At 38.0% G+C, this 22,277-nt stretch overlaps 2 protein-coding genes across 2 annotated transcripts in view; one reads left to right on the forward strand and one right to left on the reverse strand.

Annotated features, from left to right (window-relative positions):
• The window catches only part of nord, a 41,005-nt gene that overhangs the window by 4,224 nt on the left and 14,504 nt on the right, over positions 1-22,277 (reverse strand). Inside the window, exons 3-8 of the mRNA XM_070108372.1 lie at positions 3,264-3,349; positions 2,685-2,916; positions 2,365-2,561; positions 2,022-2,266; positions 268-507; positions 62-195 (exon numbers count right to left, since the gene is read on the reverse strand). Coding sequence (XP_069964473.1) covers positions 62-195; positions 268-507; positions 2,022-2,266; positions 2,365-2,561; positions 2,685-2,916; positions 3,264-3,349 — 1,134 coding nt within the window. The remainder of the gene's footprint in view (positions 1-61; positions 196-267; positions 508-2,021; positions 2,267-2,364; positions 2,562-2,684; positions 2,917-3,263; positions 3,350-22,277) is intronic.
• On the forward strand, positions 12,389-15,354 carry Ir60a (Ionotropic receptor 60a). Its single transcript, XM_036375806.2, has 3 exons — positions 12,389-13,234; positions 13,949-14,885; positions 14,951-15,354. The coding sequence occupies exons 1-3, from the start codon at positions 12,398-12,400 to the stop codon at positions 15,352-15,354; spliced, it is 2,178 nt and encodes a 725-aa protein (XP_036231699.2). The 5' UTR covers positions 12,389-12,397.

Genomic DNA, 22,277 nt, shown 5'->3' on the forward strand with positions numbered 1-22,277 from the left:
TGAGTTATACGGCAGTGCAAATTGTATTGTAACTATCAAGTCTAGTCTCTAGTATACACACCTTATTGTTCGACTGTCCGGCGAACTGTACCATGCAATAGTGGCTAAGGAGCAGCGTGTGCTCACCTCAAAAACGGTTATATCAGCCGGCAGCTCGGGCAGATGCTGAAAGATGCCAGTTGTCGTGACAGCCAGCTGTTGGGGAGCATTAAAATATGTCTGGTATAAATGGAACTCAAATTTGTGGACATGGCAACTGTTACTTACTCCCACTTTGTGTGCGCGCAGCGTCTCATCCTCGTTGCTTGGCGTAAAGCGCGCTATATACCTTTGGCCCTTATACACCTCTGATAAACGTATATATGTGGGCCTATATATACCGGTCGCATTTCCCATGAGTGTGCGATTGCGCAGTATTTTTATATCGATTTCGCTGCCGCCGCACGGCACTATTAGATAGCGCAGCTGTAGCGCTGCAGCTGACAAAGCTGTTTCTTTTCCAGGAACCTGTGTATTGTATATATTATATTATAAACTTTGTACAGGAAGTGATCAATAGAAACAACAGAAAGGAATTCATTTCGAAATACCACCATACAAATTCAGTACACAAGTCACTAAAAAGAGACGCATTCGGAAATAGCTGGCTTTAATAATCTCTATCACGCGTTCTATAAGCGCAATCAGCTTACGCTTTATGACATTAGAAAGATAAGACTTCGTACTAAAGAAACTTCACAGACAGTTTTTTGACTAAATGAATGAGTAATGTTTGAGCTTGCGTCAAAGACGCACACCAGTAAAGAGATATCCTCTTCACCATATTTTGCAGTTCTTCTTCGATAAAGGCGAACATGCAAGCCCGGCGTCAGAAACATTTAATAGTATTTATGGTACTACCTTAAAAGCCAATGCCGTGCGATTCTGTTTTTTTCAATACCGTCTATGAAATCTTGATGTTAAAGTTGCAGTTGGTCTGCTCTGGTGGGCCAATTGTCGAAAATATTGATATCGACTTCGTCGAGTTCGACTGTTTCGATTGTCCAGCAGCTAAACATAATACCTTAAAAACCAGTTAAATAAGGCACGATACCAAAGAAGCTCGAGGTATGTGTGGCATACGAGCTAACGCATGGAAAGCTCATAAACCGTAATTCCATCTGCAAATCCCAGCTGAATCACAAATTTCATTTCTAAAGCGGTCGGTTTCTGGGTAAGAAAAGTGAGTCACTTACAACAATATCCAGCGAAAGCGGTAGTGATCGGATCGTGGTTTGCCGACGCAAACAAAATCAAAGTCAAAATTTATGCTTAGGAAATATTTGCTTTGTGTTTGGTGGGATTGAAAGGGAAATATCTACTACTTAGGGATTATATACTATATTCCAACACTTATTTCGGACCTGTACTGTCAACCACTGAACTGTCTGAAGGAAGCGAATGCTCAGAAGCGCTTAGCTTTGGCCAATAGAATAGAAATTGTGTTCCGTCAGCAATACGCCAAGTCACGCACATCGAACTTCTGGCAAGTAGTTTCGCGAGCTTGGTTGCGTGGCTCTTGTGCATCCGCTTTATAATCCAGAGCTGGCAAACAGTGATTACGAGCCATTACTGTCTATGGCGAACGGGTTTGTTGGTGAAAAATTCGTCTCAAGAAGGGAACGATTGTTTGTCATCGAAATGGTAACAAGTTATCGAACAAAGTGTTGCATATTCGACCTAAATTGCATCATTCTGACTATGCTGAATAAAACATTTAATTAATTGCAAAAATAATGGATTTCTTTTTACTAGTGCTATACTATAATAAATAATTTAACAATGCGATCAAATGCTTATTGAAACATGAGTAAATTTTGGAAAATTATTATCGAACGCTACATGAATCCTCACTAAAATGCATAATATACTGCGTTTTCTTTATAACAAACTGAAAATAAATTTCTGTACTAATACTCTTAACAAATTAATATGAAATAAAAAAATTTCCGTGTATCACTCTTCTTATGACTCATACTCACTTTAAAACTAAAGACCTGCACGCCATTCAGTCCCGATATTTTCCGCATGGTCAGCATATTGTCGCTCAGCGCAACCGGATGCGTCCGATTATAATCCACTTGTGTCGAGGCAATGTGAAAGGTGAGATTTTGACGACGTGTATGAACTCCAAATATATCCAAGTAATATGTGAGATTCGGTAGCACACCACGCAGCAGCTGTTGCGTGTGAGCGCCCGTACAGATAATGTTGACGTTGCGTACATCTGCGTGCGTAATAAATATTATATATTATATATGCGGTTTATGAGATATGTGTCTGCAATGCAATTACAAGCAAACGCAACGTTATGTGATGACTCACCAATTTTCTTAGCACGCTCCGGTGGTCTTAACCATATGTGGTCCACCAAAGAGCCCGGATAGCAATTGGCTGGCGCACCAACATTTTCACGCGCCGTTGCGCTCATGAAGTAGTCATTGACGGCGTTGCAGAAATTCAATTGGCGCCGCTGTGTGTTCACCACCAGGCAGTAATGTACCGCATGGAAATCGAATTTACTGCAACGCAAGGCGAGCGGTAGCCAACCGAACGAAGAAAGTCAATCAGTGATCAATGCATATTTTACAGTTAAAGCATTGCGTATGTAAATAAGTAAGTAGTAGTTAGTGTGTTGCACTCACCTCTTGTCCCACTTGACTATCATTTGACGATTGCGCACCAGATTCTGCGTGCGTATGCGTATGTGATGCGTGCGATTGAGCAGCGGCCAGTTGGATTGCGGATGTGCGGCATGCGCCTCGATTTTGATAGAGCCGCGCTGACGAGCCTGCACAAAGATATCATAGTGGCCGCGCAAAGCACAAGGCAGCACCACCATGCGCTGATCCGATTTCAGTGAACGCGATAAATTTACTGCGAAGTGAAGGCAAAGTAAAGCGTTGAATGCATAATAAACGAAAGGAGACGAGCGTTGCAGGCAAAGTTAAATGCAAATGCGCACATCAAAGTGATGAAAGTGCAGTTAAATTGCATGCAAGAGCAAGCGGTGTTGGAGTTGCGGAGGGCGTGTAAAGAGATGGAGATGGCGTGTAATGCAGAGTATGAGTTGTGTAATGTAGAATTAACAGTAGTGTGGCAGCAAGACGTGAAAATTAAATGCAACTAAATTTGTGTGCAAATGTACGCCATGGCGTATGCGTAACTTAACTTGCAGACAAACTACCCGAAAGTAGCCAAATATAACTGATTATGCTACTCACTTGTTTGATTGAAGTAAAGCTTGCGCACGATCTGTTGCGAAAAATTGATGGTTAGCGGCGCGGAGGTGTTGATATTTAGCAAAAATCTGCAAGTAGACATGCGTGAATTTTATTTAAAAAAAAAATTTAATTATAATTATAATAATTATTGTTGAATGTAATGGCAGATGAATGCTAAAGATGGCACAAACTTTTCAAAAAAGTTAGTCGCATTTATTATATATATTTATCGATTCAACATTTTGTTTTTGATATGATTGATATGATGACTTTAAAATGTTCACCTATGCCGGCTGTTTTTGTAGCCTAATCTCTTATATTATATTATATAATTTTCATTAGTTTTGCGATAGCATCACTTTTTAAAAAGGTGAGTAGACGACTCACATGCAAAACGTTTATTACAATTCCTCTTTAGCTCTCTTTTTAAGCTGCAGAACTAAGCAATTATGTTTTCTATAATTTTTCTTGCTTTCTCGCTAAGGAAAGCTTTCCGAAGCTCCATGATCTGTCAGGTCCGTCAGTCCCTTAGTTTTAGGGATATCGTTCTGAAACTTTGCACACTTCCTTTTCTTCACAAGAAACTGCTCATTTATCGAAATCGCCGATATCGTACCACTATAGCATATAGCTGCCATACAAACTGAACAATCGGCAACAAGTGCTTGTATGCAAAACTTTTTTATTTGGCAAGGTATCTTCAAGAAATTTGGCAGAGTTCATTATCCAAAGCATCGCCATAATCTCCGAAGAAATCGTTCAGTTCGGACTACTATAGCATATAGCTGCCATACAAACTGACCAATAAAAAACTAGTTCTTGTGAGAAAAACTTTTTCATTTGAGGAGATATCTTAAAGAAATTTGGCATAAAAATTTTTCCAAGACAAAACTACAACTTGCGCAAATATTCTTCAAATCGGACAACTATAGCATAAAGCTGCCATACCAACTGACCAATCAAAATAAAATGCTTGTATAGAAAACTTTTTTATTTCACAAGATAGCTACACGAAATTTGGCACGGACTATTGTCAGAGGTAACGCCATAATATCCAAACAAAATGTTCAGATCGAAACAATATAGCATATAGCTGTTAAACAAACTAAACGTTGAAGCTCAAAATAAATGTCTTCATAAAGGTTATTTTTTGTAGTTTATAAATATAATTTATAATTACATATTACAGCAGCGACACACCACCTGTCGGCCATAATTATTATAACTTCATCACTAAGTATATAACCAAAGAAATTAAATAATATACCGTAAGCGGTTGCACGACATCATTAACTTCACCACAATAATAATTAACACGCGCTGAGGTGCCACACGCTTCTTTTTTGCAGCTGTATTAATAGACACACTCACCTACATATATATATATATATATATATATTGTATGTATATGCATATGTGTGGTTATATGTATAACTAGTACATAATGTGCATGTAATTGCTGTTTTGATGTTTCAATTTGCACGCGAGGCTGACATATATATATATGCATGCATTTAATTGCTTCCTACCCGCCTTACCATAGCTGTCTGCTTTCCAACCCAACAACACACAATAAAAGGCTAAATTGAAATATTATAATTTCATATGTTGTAATTTGCAACATTATTGCAAGTTGACAGCGCGTAAAATACTCAATCATGTGCGCCACTGCACTTTTTTTCTGAGTCGTAGCCCTTTTTACTCGGTTAACAACTCTGGTGCAAGGATTGCCTGCGGCTTGATGAGTTTATGTCAAAGATTTTGACAGGCTAGTCTGACATAGTATGGACGCAAATGACAAGACATAATGTAATACAAAAACCAAAAAAACAAATGTTAGCTTCGGCTGCACCGAAAGTATTATACCCTACACAAATAAAAAAGTTTCCTTAAATAACTTGAATTTGATCGATTTGTTTGTAAGGCAGTTATATGCTTTAGTGGTCCGATCTGGACAATTTTTTTGGAGTTTGTAGCATTGCTTAAGATAATAAGCTATGCCGATTTAAGCGAAGCTATCTTGTCTAATAAAAAAGCTTTCCATATAAGGACTTGATTGCGATCGGTCAATTTGTATATCTCAAAAATTGAAAGACTAGTTCGCGTATATACAGACAGACAGTGGAACATGGCTTAACCGACTCAGCTCAACACCCTGATTTTGTTTAATATATAATATATATACATATATATATTTTTTTTGCGGTCTCTGCCGTTTCCTTTTAGGTTTTCGAAACTTCGTGGCTAACTTAATGTACCCTTTTGCGAGAATCAGAAGAAGTGGACAAACAAAAGAGACGAACATAATTCAAAGCAAGGAAACTGGGTATGGTGACTGCTTGATTATTATCAAAATTTAAGTTGAAAGGTTTTGAAAAAAAGAGAAAATAAAAAGACGTGTAGCGAAGTAGTCATCTCTCAATACTGGCGTATACAAACAAAAAATTATTTCTGCTTTTTTGAGTCGGCCAACCTAAAGCGCTTAAATGAATCTCTTTCCACACATTTGCATTTAAATATTGCAGCTGTTGTGAGAATTTGCAAGTATATTATATTTATGTTAATACCGTTACAGCTTGCTTAAGCTTAAGCTGTACGCAAATTTCATTACCTTCAAGCAAAACTCCATTCCCTTAAACCTTTGACTTTGTAAATTATTTAATAAACCTATAATGAAAAAAATATCTAGTGGCTTGGTAGCTTTTCCATTTCCCAGCTGCTTTGCCATTTCCTTTTGCCTTCGCGCCAACTATGTAGTATTCTATGAAATCAGAAATTCAATTTATACCTAGCAATGTCTACGGGAAATGGCCATCTAAGATAAAAGAGCAAATACATTTAGCCTAGCGGTTTGTGTGTGTCTCTCTCTCTCTCTCACACACATTTCCTTCACGACACTAAAAAGCAACAGCAACGTAAAAGTATTTCAATTTATTTCGCAAAAGATTTGTTTACATTCACAGATTATTAAATGAGTAAAATGCGATTATGTAACACCAAAAGCTTCAACATACTCTCGGGGCAACTGCATTTGGGTGGCAGCATATACAAATTATGCACACTACCCCTACCATATTGTGTGAGGCGGTGAACTAACGAACTAACTGGTGTAGACATGACGAATCGACGCCAATATACTTGTAAATGCTGAGTTTTGTGTGCCGCACCAGTAACGTTGAACATTGATCAAGCTGTCCTACGAACTATGACTTACTTACATAGTACACTTTTGGTAATAAAGTAATTATAGGATGAAAGAAACGATATCGTTAGAGGATTTAAAATAATTTGTACTATATTTTAATAATATCCTGGCATACGTTCGTACATACTCGTATATATATTTATATATTATACCTTGAAAGCCCAACTAAATATGCTTAATTTATGTTTAGTTTGAGGTCATATCAAATTTGGTGAAGAGAGAGGTAGTAGAAAAGTACAATACATATTTTGTTGTTTGTTAGCGTTAATATAACTTTGTTATTTTTTTTTTTTTTCAGCTGCCTGTTTGGTCTGTCTCTGCAGTTTATTAAAAAACCCCGCTCTAGTGAACCCGCGGCCACCCTGAAAACACTTTTACATTACTTCAGTGTGGCGTTTCATTTTTCTCATTGAAAGATTTATGTCTGTGTACTGGTCCCGCTTATTGCTACCTAACAAACTTGCTGCAAATTTCTGGATTCTCTAGTTTGTTTCGCTCTTCAGCATGACGCTGATCAAATTGTTCGCGTGTATTGCGCCAACCAGGTCTTCTACGGCGGTGCGTTTCCGTTGCCATCACACACATTATTTTAATGTGTTCTGCGTCGAGTTTCTGTCAAGTCGTTGTGTATTCCCATTTTGTCGTGGTACTTTATGAAATATCCGTGACCGAATAGCAGCTGCTTTGTGTCAAAGTCGACTACTCTAAATTTACGACTGACCGTCCAGCTGCCGCGACTCTCATTCTCCCAACTTCGTTGACATGCTCATAACGTGTCTTTTTTTACTTGTGCTGGGCTTGTACCCAGAAAGTTGATCTGATGTGCTATCTTGCGCCTAGGTTTACTGCTTTTTTTGGTTCTTAGAATATCCGTAGTCGTTTGCATACTTACTTCGAAAGTTATGTAATAATTTTTTAGCAGCATTAGCTCTGTTTTTCACAGCTTAAACTTTTTGAGACGGCCAATATCCGTTTCGACTAAATTTTCTGGTCTCAGCCTAGCAAAAGCCGGATAGTGGAGAAGAAAGTGCCGGAATATTTCCACCTCACCCTCCTTCATACTACTTTGACAACTAGCATCGGGTAGTATTCTAAGCCGTACCGCATAAGTTTCCATTGGACAGTGTCCAGTGAGAATTCCTACCATGGCGGCGAGATGAACTTTGTTCAAGATTTGTCTTATATAAAATCGATATTTAAATATAAAGTAAATAAATAGTAACACAGTGAATACACTACTTAAAGACACAAATGTATTTTGCCAGCCAAAAGTTCCTGTCGCAATGACATCCGATACATTCTTGAAGCGCAATAAGCAGTCGCTAGCTGTGGGCTGCTGGGCGAACAGACCAGAGCGCGACACTTCGTTTGATATACGACCCACTCTCACACCTCCCCCTGCCACAATTGATGGTATTATTGCGCTTTTGCTTGTTTGCTACTACGTTAGTAGCAATATGCTGCTAACAATAGCTGTCATAACAGAATAATGAATACAATTTAAACTCCAATAAAATTGCACGGAAATTCTCTGAACTACTTTATTTTTCTCTACTCAAGTGGATTTGCAGTAGAACAGTAGACGCAAAGCAAATACACTTAGTGATTTCCTCACCGCCGATAAGTAATATTAGAAGTATAGAAATAAGTCGAGAAGCACAGTTATTATAATTTTAAACTAGAAAATAATAATAAATCGAAGATATCGTGCCTATCGGTTGACAGAATTAGTTTGCTTATATTTTTATTGACTGAATCACGCTAACCACTCGTCTGTAGTTGTTTTTATTGGAACAATGAACTTTAGAAATTTTTTTCATTGCAAAATATTTTAAAACAGATGGCATTAAGGGGGTATTCTGGTTTTGAAATTTAAAAAAAAAATCGATTTTTTTTTCGTGCATATTATTGTAGTATAACCCTTTAAGAAAATGTCCCTAAACAGATTTATCGAAATTTCAATTATTTTCGGAGCAACAGCTCATTTTGTGATGCGCCGACCAGCTCGGCGCGAGCTTTAAAGTCGTTTTTCTTTGAGCTACTTTCTTAGACACGGTGTGCATAATATCTCAAATTCTACTCAATCGATTTACATGAAATTTTATACAGAGATTTTTTATACATTATACTATTGCACTACGAAAGGATTTTTGGATTTTTTTTTTATATTTTTCAAAAATTCCGAGCGGCAAAAAACGAGGAAATAACGATACATATTTTTCAGACAGCCGCCATTTTGTGAAATTTTTTTTTTTCCAAAATTCTCTCGTAGTGCTATAACTACATTCTTCCTCTTTAAGGATCACTCAACAGTATCGATTTCGGGTTACTGGGAGTCCTGATATTCTGCACACTAGGACACGTCATTTTTTCTTTCACTGTGTACCTAGCGTAAGCTCAGTAAGCGTTGCTTAGCAAGTAGCAGTGTGGAACATAAGAGTTTCATTGAATTACTTGCTCTTAACTAGATTCATTTCGCCGCAATGATAAGAGTTCTGGCTGCACACTGACCTATTGGTATTCATGTGTTGTTCAAATTGCAGAACTGCATGACGAAACACCTAAACACTTAGCCCAACTCTATCGAATTTTCGCTAGACTAAAGTTGGTTCGTCTAGGCACCATCTAAGAGCTAGGCAAGTTGGCCGGAATTGGTATTAGCCGCCTCAAAAAATTTGTGGCAAGTTCAAGTCGTTTTGCTGATATGCGATGGACTTTTTGTTCCATATTTAGTCGTACTGGGTAACACAACGGCGAACAGCGCGTCTAGCTGGCCAAGTGGAATCATTCACAAATAGCAGCTTGATTAACCGAATCTAACGTAAGCTAACACTTGGTGCCAAATGACTGAGCCAATCAAGCGGATTATGGCGAATTTAACGCTAATAATGCTTGTATTGTCAAGTGAATGTTTTAGAGTTACTAAATTTTAATGAAATAACATAAAATTCAGCTAGTTAAGGATAATAGAGAAACAATAAGCAGTATCCAAACATAACCTTACTCGAGTAGCACAAATCAACAACACCGGCAACAAACACAGCAAGCGCTTGTTAATGCATGATGCGCCTGTTAAGCGCTTAAATTGGAAGTCACATCAAGTCGTTACTGTTATCGCTGAATTGTCTGTCGGCAACATTAAAACATTTATTGCAAGTAGACACAAAAACGCATAAAGTTGCTGTGTGTATTGCCAACTACTTGCGCCCGGCCGCCAACCACACAACGCATGCTCCGGTTTCCCGAATTAAACAGGGCGCTTAAGAAATATTACGACGGCGAAAAGATGAATGTTATGACACCAACACCATTAGCTGAGGCGGCCATTAAACTGGCAACAGCAACAATTTCAATGTTGCTGCTGGACGCCACTTGTCATTTTGGCGGTCATCACCATCGCCAAGTGCCTGCGAATGAGTCATACCCAGCGTTGCAGCTGCCGCGCCACATTCTCAAACGCAACGCCAAAAATGTTTGCCATGTACTCGTACATAAAAGCACTTTCGACTGCCGGAAGCAAGCGGCAACGCTCTTAGCCAAATATATGCATTGTTTTTCTTGTATATTTACTAAGTGCGAACGCATACGAAATGCTTAACCATTTTCTCATCTTTGATGGCTTAGTTAAACTTGTTATTGTATGCATGCAGCAAAGCCATTTAGTTGTGCTATCGAGCTGATTGGTGGTGCTGGTGGTGGTGTTCGCATTGTGTCGCCCACTTGATTTACTCCACGCGTCCTGTATTTATGCGCCCCAAACGTTGCGTGTGTACGTCGGGACGGCAGACGTCGGGCATTGTCTGCACTCGTGTCTTAGCTGAATTTTAACTTTCGTTGTATGCTGCTGTGTGTGTTCCTATGACAATTGCTCGTAAATTTAACTTTAATTACAACAGTGGCAGAAATTGCGGAGTGAATGGAAAATGTAATAAGTTGACGCGTTTGTTTTATGACTTCCGCGATTGGCAGACATTTTAACTTTTTAACGAGATGGCTAAGAATGCTCGGGTAACTTCAAGCAACAAGCTTAAAGTATGCCTCAAAAATGGTTACATTGTTAGAGACGTGTTATAGAGTCTACAAGTATAATAGATTTGCATAACTGCAAATAATTTAAAGGTTTAGAATGTTTGGATACAAGATTTTTGAAAAAAATGGAATTTCGAATACATGAGTTATCAAAAAAATGGGGAAAAAGACTAGTGACAAGAGGACTGGAACTGTTCCTCCTGTTCGGTGTTCATATCATTGAAAAGGGTAAGGTCTTAACAAGATTTACCATCTCTTTGTTACGTAAGCTTAGGTTAGATGGCTGATCAACCAAGAAAAAAATTTGTGAGACTAACAACAGCAGAACTGGAACTGGTCTTCAGGTTTGATATTAGTGTCTATAAAAAGGGTATAGACTGCGGAAAAGACTTATCAAGTTAGATTATGTTAGGTTAGTTGCCTGACACCCAAGAAAGGAGTACATGGGTACATGTCTAAACAGTTATTTGGGAAGCCAGATAAAAACGGCTATAACTAGATAGTAAATCTTAACAAAGCTCCTAGATTCTATCACAAATACGCCTATGTGTTTTACTTCTATTTCCGCTGCTTAACCTCGCTATCGTCATGTTTGAGCTCTAAGACACAACTTATACAGGTTAGGTTGGATTCAAAGGCAGATTACCAAGTTGGATATATCACTGGGCTACTATAGTATATACAGTCATTTGTGAAGCCTGAAAATTCAACTCTTGTAATAGAGTTTTTACTTCTATTCTCACTAACTCAGTGTAATGCCTAAACCTCTGAGATCTATGATATTTTAGCCGCGAAAAGACAAAGATGTGAAAATCAAGAAGAAAGATTTGAGATGTCTAACTCGTCTATTTCCAAATAGCTTTCACAACTGGCATTTCCAACCTTACTACATGCACATCGGTAGCGCTAGAACTCCTACAACTAGGCTAAGGTTAACCTTACTGATGATACTAGCACTCTTGTAAACCAATTTAGACCAAAAGGATCTTGCGATAGCACAAGAACTGATGGTAATAACATTCAGTAGTAGTAGTAGTAGAATGTGTGAAGAGAGCGGAGCTCCGACTCATATCCATTCAATTGATAGCGGGTCTAATGTCACCTTTTTTGTTACCTCATTAGCTTTGTAGTAGCCTGCGATTTCGCTGTGGCCTGACACTCATACCACATAGTCTTATCACGAAGTGACTCGATGGCTTTCATGGCGAGGTAAGGCTTTAAGAAAACAATATTTAATTAGAGCTCGGAACCACTTACGACTAAACTTGGGTCAGACGGAGCAGGCGACAGCGCTTGCTGAACTCACTCCAAAAAACCTAGTTGTAAACCGCAAGAAGTCAGGGTGTGCTTACTCATTCTTATTTTACTGCTGGAGAGAACCATAATATAATATAATTAACCACTGAAGTACCTAAACCAGCAAGCTGCTTAGCCTTGCAGTTTCCGGCAATACTGCGGCGAGGCACTCTATCTGAGTAAATTGATGTCACATATACTGAGTCTAGATATTGATTTATCAGTATTGAGCTTACCAGCTGACAGAGATGATAGGATATGTTAATATATATTTTTATACAAATTTAATTTGCACCACAATTAAATATAACGGTACATTTTCATAACATCCATGTTGTATGTGAATCTTGTGAATTTTTCATTGCAGTTCAACAAGCGCCTAAAGTCAACAATGTCACATGCAAAATCCGCATACATGCAACAGTTGCATGCCACAATGCAATGGTAGCAGACCACAACACATTTTTGCCACAATAAAATCAAATTCTGCGTCACTTTACGACAGTTGCAATTCGCGATGAGAACAGCGCAAACCGTGGGAATGCTCGCGAGCACCGTATTTGTCATATTACATATACTCAACGCTTGGCCTTGTCAAGCGCTCATGAACGAACACCAGGAGACAGCCAACAGTGTGATATTTCTACGTCCACAGGCCGAACTGGATGAGCAACCATGGCTTTCGGGTGTACAGTGTCTAGAAGCATACATGAAGATTACCTTTACAAATCGTGCGCGTCTAACACGTGCCTACAACATGCTCATATCGAACAGCTACAACATATCTTCGCCAGCCTTAGAGATACAGCATGGTATTACAAAGCTATTGAATGAAGTCATTAGCCGAAGTAATGAACGTGGACGTCGTTTCTATCAGCTGCGTACAGTTTTCGACAAAGAGAAATATGTGAAAATTAAAATGGGCAACAACGCCGTCATCTCCACCGATTACTACATCATTATTGTGGATAGCGTGGAGCTGTTGCGGCAGCTCATGAGAAATTTCATTAGTAGAATGAATTCATGGAATCCAGGCGCACGTTTTCTATTACTATACAATAATCCAATACGACGCGACAGCGAGCACACGGTTGCAATGGAACTGTTCACACTTTTACAGAAACAATATTATGTGCATCAAATCGCACTCCTCTATGCTAACAGTGATGTCGGGTACTCATTTTCGGTAATGGACTATTACAGTCATGCTAATTGTCGCACGATCCGTGTAACCAAAATAGGCGAATGCACGAATGGTCTACCACAGCCGAGCGCGGCCGAGCTAAAGAGAAAATTACGCAAGTTCGAGAGAGAAATCGAAATGAAAAACTGTACATTTCAAATGTGTGCGGCAATTTCAGCGCCGTTCGTGGAAAAGAACTGTAACGCGGGCATCGAATTGCGTATTATAAACTTCATGCGTAACCGTCTTAAATTCAAAGTAAGTTTTATAACTTCTACTCATATCATATAGTAGTGCGCTAACGGTGTCTCCGGCAAACTAACAGCTTTTAGTGAAAAAAAGTACGTGTGTAAAATTTTAGTTAGCTATCTGACAAGCTGAGGAACTTGTTCGCCGAGATACAAGCGGGCATGGCTAAATAGACTCAGCTTGTCTCACTGCTAATTTACATAGTCTATTTTATAGGTATACTTTATAGGGTCTCCGCCATTTCAATTAGAGTATTACAAATATATATTGTACATATCTATATATATTTTAAAGTGTAAAATCACTTGAATTTCTAAATTGTATTTGGAGAGTAAGCTGAATTTTAGTTCGTCCTTCTTTTTCAAACTGTGCCATAAGGCTGCCAGAAATAGTTTTGGCCACATCTGGTTCAAATTGGTTGAGTAGCTGCTGAGGTTCAAGACTTTAATTATAAGGCTTGGCAATTTGCCGATTTAAATCTTCCAAGTGTGGCCATTAGAGCGCCAAGGAACATGTGTATCAATTTTTTATTTCAACGCGAAATCTGAATTAGTAAAAGACAGACGCACCGACGTACGGCTGGACGGATATGCGAAATTCAACTCATCACTACCTAACACTAACAATTTCTATCATATATTTTTATTGAGTTGCTTAAGTAAGCAAATTTATTTAGACACATAAACATAAGTTAAAATATCGTGCTATTATATACACTTCCAGATCAAGCAATCATGTAAGCGCGATAGCAGAGGAATACGCGAAGAAAATGGCACATGGACTGGGCTGCTTGGCAAGCTAATCGACCGTAACTGCGACTTTATACTGGGCGGTTTCTATCCAGACAACGAAGTTAATGAAGACTTTTGGACTTCCACCTGTTACTTCTCCGATAGTTACACTTGGTTTGTCAAATTGGCTGAACCAAGACCAGCCTGGATTGCGCTCTATCAGATTTTCGAAGATGAAACATGGTGGTGTTTCTTGGCATTGCTCTTAATTACTTGGCTATTTTGGTATTTCTTTGTTAACATGTTACCCGAACCGACAGATCACAAAGACTTTTCATTAGCGGGTATAAATGCCATGGCTGTTTCCATCTGTGTGACGGTTGAAGAACGGCCTGAGTGTTATGCTTCGCGCATTTTCTTTCTCGCCCTAACCTTTTACGGTGTGAACGTTGTTGCCATCTACACATCGCAGCTGATATCTGTATTCACCGATCCTGGCTATCTGCATCAAATAGATAGCCTCAATGAAGTAATCGAAGCTGCTATACCGTTTGGTGGACCCGATGAGAATCAGGATTGGTTTGAAAATGATGAAGATATGTGGATCTTCGAAAGGTACAACGATACCGATTTATTCATACCGAATTCGGTAAATTTGCGCGCGGTAAAAAACGGCAAGCGTGTGCTATTGGCAAGTCGCATGTATGTGCTGCAAGACAGATTGGCCGATCAGATTTTCGCATTCCCAAAGAATGTGTTCTCCACACCATTGCAAATAATAACAAAGGCTGGTTTTCCGTTGATACCGGATTTTAATTGGCTAATAGGCGCTATGCGCGATCACGGCATATTCCAGAAGATTGAAAACGATTTTCACTACAACAACACGTACCTGAATAGAATATCGCGCATGCGACCAGACTTTAAAGGTATAACTGTGTCAACTTTTATTTAGCTATATATAATATTATATCTAAAATATCAACTCTTGTAGAATCTACGATTGTGCTCACAACGGATCATCTAAAGGGACCCTTCTCCATATTAATTATAGGCATTATAGGTGGCATCATTTTATTTATTTGTGAACTCATTTATTACCGACTCGCTGTTACTTGCTTAAATAAGAATACTGTCACGAAAAATGCTAACAAGAAGCCGAAATTAAAACGACTCAAGCGTACAAAGAAATCCTCCATAAATAAAACTGGTAATGCGTGGTGGCCACTGAAGAAAACGCCTAAAAAGGGAAGAAAAAATGGCACCAATTGTCAAAGAAAGTTTAAACTCAATAATGTTAGACAAATTGGTGGGCAAACATACGAAGTGAATGCTCTAAGGGATATACGATTTACACCAATTAAACGAAGATACGTAGATTTGCGTGTGCTTTACTAATTTTTATATAATATTAAATTTAGTTTTAATTACAAAAGAATATACACAAGACCAGTAAGTTTGGGTGAAGTTCAAAGCTGTAGCTTACAATAAAAACTTAAGCAGGAAAACGCACGGAACCTTAATATTTTGGTCAACCAAAATACCGATATTTAAATACCCGAAAAATTTGGTCTAAAAAAGTGACAGTCTGCACTCTTAAACACCGCATATAAACGCGGGTATGACCCGCAACAAGGTGCTTAAATACAAATGAAATCCGGCCATCGGCCGATTGAAATATCGCATGGCGGAGAATTGTAGGTTAGCTCTAAATGTTTGCTGAGCAAAGTTTGTATAGTTTCTGCATTAAGTTGAGGGCATAAAACATTTAATCGACCAGATTTTGCTAAACGCTATTCTCAGTGAAGCTAACTTGCTTGAATGAAGCGCATGTTACTTCATTAGAGTCCGAAGCAACGCAAAAGTCGTGGCCGAACAAAAATAATATGGAGTAGGTCAGTACTGCCTAAGTTAGCCGATGCAAAAATCAGCTGGAACGGCGCAACGATCACAGCCTTTAATGCCGTGAGCTGACGCTACCTTGTTGAGGCCATATGAGCCGAAGAAGGATAACAAGTGAACAATAAAAAACAGAAATAAAACCGGTGTGACCGTCGCGGAACTCGCCCATTTCTCATTAGGAAAAAATGTTCGGCCGCACATTATCTCAAACAATAATTGAAGATCATAAAATTATCTGTGAAAAATGTAACAATACTTTTAAACTAAGAGCTACAGGTTCTGAGATAATCACACATATACCGAAACGCTGAGAAATTTTAGTATGTTATTATACGCTGATATATTAAGTTTGCCACGAAGATGGTAATACGCAAAATAAATTTCGAATACCCTATAAAATGTATATATAAATGGTCAACATGACTTAGCCATGACCGTCTGTCTGTTCGCCTATACGTCCGACCATTCGTCTGTCTATATATACGCGCACTATTACCTTAGTTTTCGAGTTATCTGAACTGAAATTTTGCACACAAAGTTTTTTATTTTTAAATATATATTTACGAAATCTTACGTAGATTATTGCCCAAAGCAGCGGTATACTCCGTATATATCGTTAAGATCGATCCACTATAGCATATAGCTGCTATACAAACTAACTGAGTAAAATCAAGTTCTTGTATGGAATCTTTTACATTTTTCGCAAACATATCAGCTGTAATAACATTAGATACCTTTAATCTAATTTATTTGTTGCTTATTTGAGTTGGATTCCGACTTCATTCTAAAACAACTGTATTCGCTCTGAACAGTACAATGGTCTTAGCAGTAAACGTAGACACTACTTACTAACATAGTTGTTCTGTTTTCGTTGGATATTGCTGCAATTGTTGGGTTTATTTGGCACCTTTCCCTGCTTTGGCTTGGTAGTATTGTTTTCAACGCATAAATTCCACAAAATTAGCAGTATTCCGCTCGTTCCTTCGAATCAAATGAAGTTCGAATTTAAGCACATTGAAAACACAAGTGGAATTGTGCCCATCTCATTCCCCCTATGTGCCACTATATATGTTGAACAGTACAATATGTGTATTGATGTCGAGACAAAAAATCTGAAATACATATCTACAAATAACAACACTTATCAAATAGTCCATCTGCAAGTAGCATATAATACAAACTTTCAAATAACCTCAACAGTGTCAATGCGTAAAATTTATCTCTAACTGCAGCGCATTACTTACTTACTGCCTCCCCTGTCAGCTCGCACGTCTAAAGTTGTGTGCCAAATATGTATTTGCGTTATGAGCAGCAGATTGGTGTGCCCTCGTATAGGGCTGTTGCAATATTTGGCAAATTGGCCAAATGTTTTTACTATCGGTGCTAGGTACAAAATGTACAAAAAAAGGAAGCAGGTCTTAACATCGTGGCACTGCCATAAAGGCAATGCGTCCAGCGACAAAAGCAGCGCCAAGAGTTTAATACGTAGCAGGAAAACGTTTACTCGGCGCAACACTTTCGGCAATCACGCGTCACATGCAAAACAAAGCTATTTCAGATGTAACTGTAAATGACCCAGAATCTGTAGAAAACTGTAATAACCTAGGCAATTAGCTGGTGCAGTTACCGTTTTGTGACTCTTAATGCAATTTCTATTAAACTGTTAAAACTATGCTAAGCTCTAGCACTTCTTACGTGTGTGTTCTTTTCACATTTAGCAAACTAGTAAGTTGCTGATAAATGTGAGCCGTAAAAGTTACTGACGAGCATACACCCTTCGTTCGTGTAAAAAGTGTATTCAATAACTCAAAAAACCGTTTTCTTCATGGTAGTAATAAGTGTCATCTACTATTGGAAATAGTTTACTGCTTTTCAACAGCTATTAGGTAATATTACAGTGGAAAGCAGACTTGTGGTTATGGTCCAAGGAAAGATTTGGTAGTAAACAGCTAGTCGGCTAAGTATAAAAGCGCAAAATAGGAATCGCACTTAGATTACTACATATATACAGTTTCTACTGAAGTTGGAAAAATAATTTCTGTAATGAGATCTCATAAGTCGTCAAAGAGCCATGGGACCATTTCAAATCTACACAGGCATTTCATTTTTATTCCCACCAGCTCAGCTCAGCTCAGGATGTCTAAAAGTGTGAGCTACGAGGTATTTAAGTCTTAACCTCGCAAAGGTGGGCCTTTTTAGAAGAAAATGTTAAGATGTTGCTACTTCATATTATTCCTAACAGCTTCTACAACTAATATGCGGTAAAATTCTCAACCTTACCATAAGGTAGTAGACATCAGAATGTAGCGTATTCTAGTTCCAGGCGCACACGTTTCTTAGGTGATCGGCATAACTTAGAAGTTGATAAAAATGTAGTTGGGGAGTATTGACAATTGACAGAATACAAACGCAAACAAGCAGCCTAGTTCTGGTATGAAATATGTAGTATTTTCTTTAACTCCGGTTGAAGCGTTGGACCGAAATTCGGTCTGCAATCATAAGCCTAAACAAATGCGAATATTTACTGCATGCCAAACGTATTGTGGAGCCACAACAGGTCTATTGGTTTCTATTTTACGGATTTGCTATTAAATGAAATCTATACAAAGGAGAAGGATGTTCTGTTCCTTAACATAAGTTGTCAAACCTTTCCGGTGGATGGGTCTCCATTCTGCGTGTTCGCTATATTTTTCCCTCAAAGACTGTTTTCTCTCTCACCACTACACGCTGAAGTGAGGAGGTCAAAAGTATGAAAACGAACGCATATTTTAAACAGCTGACTTTTTATGAACATATTCTACAAATACCTTTTTTCAATCAATCCAATCTACTCGGTTTTTGTCGAGCTTTTGTGAGAGGATGCCATACAAATGAATCCCTATGTTTTGTAATCAGATCTAAACTTAGAATGACCAAAGTATTAATTTAAAAGCTGTCGCACAATAACATTCCTTCTTTAAAATAAAAAAATGAAAGATGTTATAAAATGGAAAAGTTTAACAGTATTCCACAGGTATATGGAAAAGGGGTTATAGACCCCATGCACAATATTTCGATATAAAAATAAATGAATACGGCTTTATACATGCATCAAACCATTAAATGTACATACATACCTCCATTATAGGTATGTACAAGTATATATACATAAGAATAATAAAATAAACTAATCGCTCGCACCGACACTTAACAACAAAACCAAAATATTTAGTAAACAAATCGTAAAACGAAATTTTACGACTTCATTTGTAGTAACCTTATAAAGCGATCAATCGGTAGAGCTCAGGTCTGCCACATTTCATGCCACTCGGTCAAGCCAATGGTATACTCGTAGTTAGTTGATCGTTTGCTTGACGTACTCACGTTCGCACAGAAGCTGCGGGCAACTCACAACAAATAGACTGCAGATCGCTGTCCGTACACTTTTATGTTTGTTATTATTGATCGCTTACGATTTAATGGCAGAAAATCGTGTCATTTTGCGCGGGAAGTTTTTCAATGATCTTGAACATGTTGTACATTTGTATATACTTATAAATATATAGCTATATATAGTGTCTGTACGTAAACATGTTTGCACGCGCGACAAGTTCAGCCGTCTATGTTTCTTCTGCGTTGGTTATGCTGAAGCTAAGCTAAGTACTAATAACAGTAAAGTATAAATATTTGCAAACCGCGACTTTTTAATAAATGCGTCATATATATAATATATGTGAATAATAATTAAATTTAAGATAATCTCGAAAAAATTGTTAAAACTACTACGCGGAGTTGAAAAAAAAAATTAAAATTATTATGAATTAAAATATATTAATATTTGCATGTTGCACGATTTTAGTAAACTACTGTTTATCATAACACACAGAGGCACATGCATATGCTATAGAAGCTACATATATACATATGGTGTTGCAACATCGCGTAAAATGTTGTTGCATTTGTGCAAATGTTGTTGTGTAATTTGAGCAGCTACAAATTGGAACACGCGGCAGAATTCTATTTGCATAAAAATCGCTAACAGAATTATGTTTCATATTTAACGCTCCAGCACACAACATAAGCAGCGTGCACATACATACAAATGTATGTTTTTTTTTTTTGTTTTTTTTTTTTGTATGGCTATGTTGGTGCGTTGCCACATTTTTTTGCTTTGACTAATTAAACGTCTGAACGCGTTTTTGCCATATTTATTTATATAATTCCAGGAATCGATTCAACTCTAATGGTTGTTGTTGCGCCGTTGCGCTGCTGCCGAGAGGCGCTATGTGCCTTTTGAGTGCCCCAAGGAACTGGGTTGTTGTTGCAAGAAGACACTTTAGCCAGGAATATTGCTACGCAGCTAAGCACCAGCATGCATTTGCGCAGATTTCCACAGTCAAAATAGTTATACACACACACACATACAGATATAGACATACAGCCTTACATGCATGCATATATACACACATACAGCCATAACTACTTGTACAACCTAATGATTGCGTTTAGCAAAGTGCGAACACAGCAAACGCGGAAATCGCCGTTGGCCACACAAAGTATTTACATGTGATGCACATGTTTCGCCACCTCGCCGCCCGCCTTGCGTCCGCCTGCCGCGCGCAAATAGCAAAACATCAAAAGCGGCTGCATTCCGTTTAAATGCGTCGCATTGTATTTTATTTTCGTATCATTAGTTGTGAAATTTATTTTAATACTCTGCAATACATATAGAAGTATATGTGTGTGTGTGTGTGTGTGTAGCACCTTATGGGCCAGTTAGTGCGAGCTTTTTTCAACTCTTTCATTGCGCATTGCTTTTGTTTTTGTTATACCCTGCACAGAGTATATTAATTTGCTACGACGTTTGTAACACCCAAAAGGAAACGTCCAAGACTCCATAAAGTATACTTATAAGAACATAAATGATCAGTGTGACAGGCTGCGTCGATTTAGCCATGTCCTCCAGCCTGTCTGTATATATGCGCACTGGTCCCTTAGTTTTCGGGATATCGATCTGAAATTTGGCACACGCCCTTTGCTAAGCGAGAAGCTGCTCATTTATCGGAACCGCCGATTTCGGACCATTATAGCATATAGCTGTCATACAAACTGATCGTTCAAAATCTAGCCTTTGTATGGAAAACTTTTTTATTTGACAAGTTATTGTCACGAAATTTGGCAAAAATTATTATCTCAGCTATCGCTATAATCTCCAAAAATATTGTTCAGATCGAACCACTATAGCATATAGCTGCCATCGAAACTGATCTTTCAAAATCAAACCCTTGTATGGAAACCTTTTTTGTTCAGCAAGATATCTTGTTGAAATTCGACCTAGATTTTCACCAAAGGCAACGCTACTATCTGTGATCAAATTGTTCAGTTCGAACCACTATAGCATATAGCTGCCACACAAACTGACCGCTCAAACTCAAGATAAATAACTTTTTATACTTTTTTACGCTATAAAAAACGCAGCTGTGCAGGGTATTATCGTTTCGGTGCAAGCGAAGTTAACGTGTTTACTTGTTTATTTGTTGTTGTTGTTTGTTTTTTGCATTTCTGCAGCCATTTCAGTTGCAATTACGTGGCAATACTAAAATTACGCATCACAGACAGATGGGCGTCGGTGCGCCCGACGCCACTCCCCCAGCGCATCACGAGCGCATTTACCCATGAGCTACATCGTCACACATACGCACAGCGTCGGTGGATATGTTCATTTTTGATATGCATGCTCGCTGCCATTGTTGTTCTTGCAGTTGGCGCTCCTATTTCGGCCACTCATTAAACCGGCATTTTTATTTGGCGCATTTTTATTATTGGCATCAATTTTATTTCGCATTTTTGTTGTCTTTTTGAAATGTAAAGTGCAAATATTACGAGCATATTCGCATTTGTTGATTGTTGTGATTTCATTCACTACGCATACGATGTCGCGACATGTCTCCCTCGGCTGGCTATTGGCCGCAGCACAGTGTTTTAAGAGCAATTAAATACCCAGCAAATAGTCAAGTGCTTTACAAATACAATGCACAAATACTACATTTATTAAACTCTCGTATTATGTAATAACAGACACACAAAAAAAAAAAGTTGATATTGCAGATCAGCGGAATAAACACATCGAAGTGTGGAGAGTGACCTGTGATTAAAATCGAAATATGTTTTTCATCATACATACTATTACAAAATTTGTGATATTTTACTGAAATTAAATGGATATATTTTCTAAAGCAAGATGTGATTTAGCGCTATATATATATATATATATGTAGATATATATGAAACCGGTTTATCTTTAATTCAGTTCCCATACACTTAATATAATAATCTGCAACTCTCTGCTTGACTTTAACCTCATCTATTAATATAAAATAAAATAAATTTAGAATTTCCATCGAATATACTTGTATTATGAAATATGTCTCATTTGATTT

This window comes from Bactrocera oleae, chromosome 4 (genome assembly GCF_042242935.1).
Source record: "Bactrocera oleae isolate idBacOlea1 chromosome 4, idBacOlea1, whole genome shotgun sequence".
NCBI lineage: Eukaryota > Metazoa > Arthropoda > Insecta > Diptera > Tephritidae > Bactrocera > Bactrocera oleae.

Coding starts and splice junctions, on each gene's coding strand:
- Ir60a (XM_036375806.2), top strand. CDS start 12,398: ATGAACGAACACCAGGAGACAGCCAACAGTGTGATATTTCTACGTCCA. Junction 13,235..13,948: donor GTAACCGTCTTAAATTCAAA/GTAAGTTTTATA, acceptor ATACACTTCCAG/ATCAAGCAATCATGTAAGCG. Junction 14,886..14,950: donor CATGCGACCAGACTTTAAAG/GTATAACTGTGT, acceptor CAACTCTTGTAG/AATCTACGATTGTGCTCACA.